Source organism: Myotis brandtii, unplaced genomic scaffold (assembly GCF_000412655.1).
Source record: "Myotis brandtii unplaced genomic scaffold, ASM41265v1 scaffold49, whole genome shotgun sequence".
Taxonomy (NCBI): domain Eukaryota; kingdom Metazoa; phylum Chordata; class Mammalia; order Chiroptera; family Vespertilionidae; genus Myotis; species Myotis brandtii.
This window is the reverse complement of record NW_005368707.1, coordinates 347,236-352,225: the sequence shown is the minus strand read 5'-3', so window position 1 is coordinate 352,225 and position 4,990 is coordinate 347,236. Positions and strand designations below refer to the sequence as shown.

At 39.0% G+C, this 4,990-nt stretch overlaps 1 protein-coding gene across 11 annotated transcripts in view; it reads right to left on the bottom strand.

The window, feature by feature from the left end:
* The window catches only part of ARHGAP12 (Rho GTPase activating protein 12), a 164,874-nt gene that overhangs the window by 11,450 nt on the left and 148,434 nt on the right, over nt 1-4,990 (bottom strand). For all 11 annotated transcript variants that reach the window (XM_014547967.1, XM_014547968.1, XM_014547965.1 and 8 more), the window contains one exon: nt 1,892-1,994. In XM_014547967.1, coding sequence (XP_014403453.1) covers nt 1,892-1,994 — 103 coding nt within the window. The remainder of the gene's footprint in view (nt 1-1,891; nt 1,995-4,990) is intronic.

Genomic DNA, 4,990 nt, shown 5'->3' with positions numbered 1-4,990 from the left:
CCCGGACTGCAAGAGGGCACATGCTGGGCTAAGGGACCCCCCACCCATCCCCAGTGCACGAATTTCGTGCACCGGGCCTCTAGTCCTATATAATAAAGAACTAATATGCTAATTAGACTGGACAGCAGAACTACCTTCCGGAATGACCATCTAGAATGACCAGTGGGTGGGGGCGGGGCCAGCAAACCTGTGCCACCAGGCCAGCCATGACAGTCCTGGTGCCCCCCACTTCTGCAGAGGGGGTGGGAGAGGCAGAAGCTTGGGCCTGGTCCCAGCACTGCCCCTTTCTCAGAGGTGGCAGGAAAGGCGGTGGCGCGGTCCTGGTGCCACACCTTCCACAGAGGTGGCGGGAGAAGGGGCTGCATGGTCCTGGTCCCGCACCTTCCACAGAGGCGGTGGGAGAGGGGGCGGTGCAGTTCCGGAGCTTCCGCACAGGCAGGAGAGGGCATGACAGCGGTACCTCAACCTCCCATGGCCCCTCCCCTGGCTGGCCTGGCCCCCGATCCCGCCCCCCCCCCCCCGCACCAGTGGGTGGGGCGGGGCCCACACTAAGGAGCAGCGAACCGGCTTCCGGTTGAGCTGCGGCTTCCGGTTGAGCTGCGCTCCTATCCCCTGCCCCCCTGCTCAGCCAGAAGCCAGGCTCACGGCTGGTGAGTGCAGAGGTGGTGGCAGGAGCCTCTCCCACCTCTGTGGCAGGCGAGTAGTAAGGAGCGAGGGATCCGGAACTGTGAGAACCCCGGACGGCAAGAGGGATGTCTGAGTGCAGGCGGACATCCCCCGAGGGGTCCCAGACTGTGAGAGGACACAGACTGGGCTGAGGGACACACACACACACACACACACACACACACACACACCCGTGCATGAATTTTGTGCACTGGGCCTCTAGTAAACCATAAACCAAAAAATTCCTATTCTTCCCTATCCTTACTGTACTAGGTAGAGAGAAAGAAAGAGAGAGAACTATCTTAATTATTCATAGTTTAGGCTAAGTCTCATCATAATTATCTATCCTCTGAACTAATTCTTTGGAAAATGTTATATACTGCCTTTAATGTTGATTTCTTTTTTATTACAATAACAATTCAAAAAGTAAATATCTTGAAAAAAAACTACATTTGAGGAAACAATATATTAGTAAAGAATTAAAATAAGAGAATTTGTATCTGTTTACACTGTTATATGGTAACAATGTCAAAAATAGGCTTAAACTTCATTGGAATATGAGAGAACAAAAGTAGAACTGATTTTCTAATCACTCCGTTAATTTGGAGGCTAAAAATACATTCTTAGTTATATGTGGATTTATTAAAATAGATTTAACAAAGTTCAGTGTCATAGCTAATGGCCTATTTAAACAAGGTAATTCACAAGACAATGCTTTCTTAAAACTGCTGGCCTAGCTCTGGTTCTTTATGTACATAGGATCTGGAGATATGGGTGCATGCACCTGTACTTGCACAGACATATCTTAGTCCGGAGATGGCTGCCTGGTGTCCAGTATGGAACTATGGTATATATCCCCATGACTTTTGACTTTTTAAAGTTTAAGATTCTATCTAGAATCACAAACAGTAATTATATATTTTTAAATCAATAAAGTTCAGCTTCCTAGAGACCTCAAAAAAAGTTCATCCTAATATATATTTTTTCTCTTTAAGTATCACAGTCCCTCAAAATTAATATAATGCTCTAGGGATGCATACAATGAGGTTGAAAAATAACAATGAGTTAACAAGGAGAGTATTACAACATTGAACTTGCAAGTACTTAATCTTATAACTTTTTTATAACATTGGAGATTTCACTCAGCTTTTATATATTTTTTAAAATCTTTGAAAGAGAATAAGCTCACTCAAACCACTAGCCAAATAGATAAAGAGTAACTTACAACGAAGTTTTCTAGGATCCTTATGGTCTTTTTCTTTATCTTGTTTTTCTATTCCTGGTGAATCTGGTGTTTCCTCTTCAATTGCTTCATCAGTTTCTACTGTCTATGGGTTGGAGATTTCGCAAACATGCATTACTTTTGATATTACTTTAGATGTAACAGCATAATTTTCAGAATTATCAGTGACTAACTTTCCAAATTATTTTAGGGAACCAATTAGCATATAACAGGTATGATTTAGATATTTGACAAATCATTTAAATTAGTCTGTTTTTTCTCCTTAGATGTTATTAATTCTGAATTTCCAACAAGAAAATTTACTGATAATTCACAGAACAATGGATTTACACTGATGGTGAAGTGATCTTGCCTCATTTTGATTAACTGCATATGAGTGTCAATAATAACAGTTAAAAAGTCAGGCTACAATCTATGGTGCTAAAACAAGATGAAGCTACATTCTGAGAAAATGGCACAAGATAACTACACTTTGTGTCAATAGTTAAGCATTATTCAGACTCATGGATGTTAGGAATTGAAAGAAATCCTAGGGATCTTAATTTAAGGTCTAACCACTTTTATAGGTTAAAAAACTGGATTGAGTTCTCAAAGCCAACCTTGCTTTTTGCCTTTTCACACTGAGGTCTTTATTCCACCAAGAATTTATTTTTCTGTATCATGTAAGGAAAGGCTCAAATTTCTTCTTGGATATCCAGTTGGCCCAGCATCATTTACTAAAAAATTTATTCTTACTCACTAATCTACAGTGCTATATCTGGCATAAAGTGTCCAAAGATATGGGGTCTATTCTACAGGTCTTTGTATCTATCCTGTTATGGATACAACATTCTATTAAATAATATAGCTTTACGAAGTCTTGGCATATGATAGAGCAAGTCCTTACACTTTCTTCTTCAAGAGTGTCTTGGACACTTTTAGCCCTTTGCATTAGAATAAGCTTCTCAAGTTCTAGCAGAAAACCTAATTGGATTTTGAGTGAGATTCAAAAATCTCAAATCTATAAATTTATAAATCATTTGGAAATATATTGTATCTTTACATTATTGAGCCTTTTAATCTATGAACATAATATGTTTCTCATTTAATTAGGTTTTCTTCAATGTATCTCCATAAAGTTTTGTAATTTTCCCTGCAAAGGTCTTGCAGATCTCTTGCTACATTCATTACTTAGTATCTTTTGCCACTTTGTAAATGGTACATATTTTAAAATTTCATAGTAATAAGTTCCCCTCTTTTCATCTGGTTTATTCCCTGATCCTATACAAAGAAATGGAAGCATATACCATGTTCATGGATTAGAAGAATTAACACCAAAAGGAAGCTACAGATTCAACACAATCCCTATTAAAATACCAATGGCATACTTCACAGAATTAGAACAAATACTCTGAAAATTTATACAGGATCATAGAAGACTCAGAATAGCTGCAGAAATCTTAAGAAAGAAGAACAAAGTAGAAGGGATCACAATACCAGATATCAAACTATACTACAAAGCCATCATAACCAAAATAGCCTGGTACTGGCACAAGAACAGGCATATAGACCAATGGATCAGAACAGAGACCCTAGAAATTGACCCATACCATTATGGTCAATTAATATTTGATAAAGGAGGTAAGAACATACAATGGAGTAAAGACAGTCTCTTCAATAAATGGTGTTGAAAAAACTGAACAGATACATGCAAAAAGATGAAACTAGACCACCAACTTACACCATACACAAGAATAAACTCAAGGTGGACAGATACATGCAAAAAGATGAAACTAGACTACCAACTTACACCATACACAAGAATAAACTCAAGGTGGATAAAAGACTTAAATGTAAGGCATGAAACCATAAAGGTCTGTACATGGTTTCAGGAATAAATGGAAAGAAAGGAAAAAGATTCAGAAATATCAGACAGCATTAGAAAATGGAAAGGAAGAATGGAGAGGGAGGTCTGGAGGGAGATTTGGAGGGAGGGAGGGAGGTTCTGAGGGAGGGAGGTTTGGAGAGAGAGAGATTCGGAGGGAGGGAGGTTTGGAGGAAGGAAGGGAGGAAGGGAAATTTTGAGGGAGGGGAGGAGACAGGGAGGAAGGGAGGGAGGGATAGATATGAATCATTTGATAGAGGAGGTAAAAGAGGAAAAGTTAAAGCATACTCAGATTCTATATCTGGGTGTTTTGAACTGAGGGAATCATAAAATTTTAGAGCTTGAAAGGATACTTAGAGACAATCAAATCCAGCCTCTCTATTTTATAAGTAAAACACTGATGCCCATAGAGGTAGAATATCTTAATAAGATCACAAAATTCATTAATTATGGGCATCACCTATAAATTCTCTGATAGACATCTTAATCTCTACCAAAGCCAGTGATTCCCAATTTTTTTTCTGTCTCTGATTAGTTTTAAACCGTAACACATTCTCCTATGTATTCATTTTCAATTTTGTCACTGACATGTGATCCCTATTTAGGAGCCATGCCCCATATGGTGAATGGGTAAAAAATATAGCTCTGAGTATAAATCTGCAGTTCTTTTTGGTTGCTATATATATAAGAAGAAATTTATCAGGAACATGAGGGCACTGGTTGGGGTATGAAGGAGAGCTAGAACATCTGAGAATACCTTGAGGTATTGGGGGATTAGAGAGGTGTCACTAGTAAAAAAAAAAAAAAAAGCATGCTAATTAAGAGACTACCGATTCATTCATTTCACAATTTTGCCTCGGACCTGTTTCCACCAAATAGTACTATTTCCAACTCATTCACTCATTGAATAAATACTATGCTCTAGGCATAGTGTAACTGTCCCTTCTTCTTGAACTATTTCTTTTTGGACCAATGCCTCATGTGAAAATTATTTACAATATTTTAAATAGTTAGACACTATATAAATGAGAATGCTAAATCATTCACCAGCTCCTGGGAGTTACTGAAGTGACCACCATCTTACCCACCTCTGTCAAAATATATATTAAGAATGTGCACCCCTCTGTTCATAGCAGCACAATTCACCATAGCTAAGATTTGGAAACAGCCTAAGTGCCCATCAGCAGATGAGTGGATTAGAAAACTGTGGTACATCT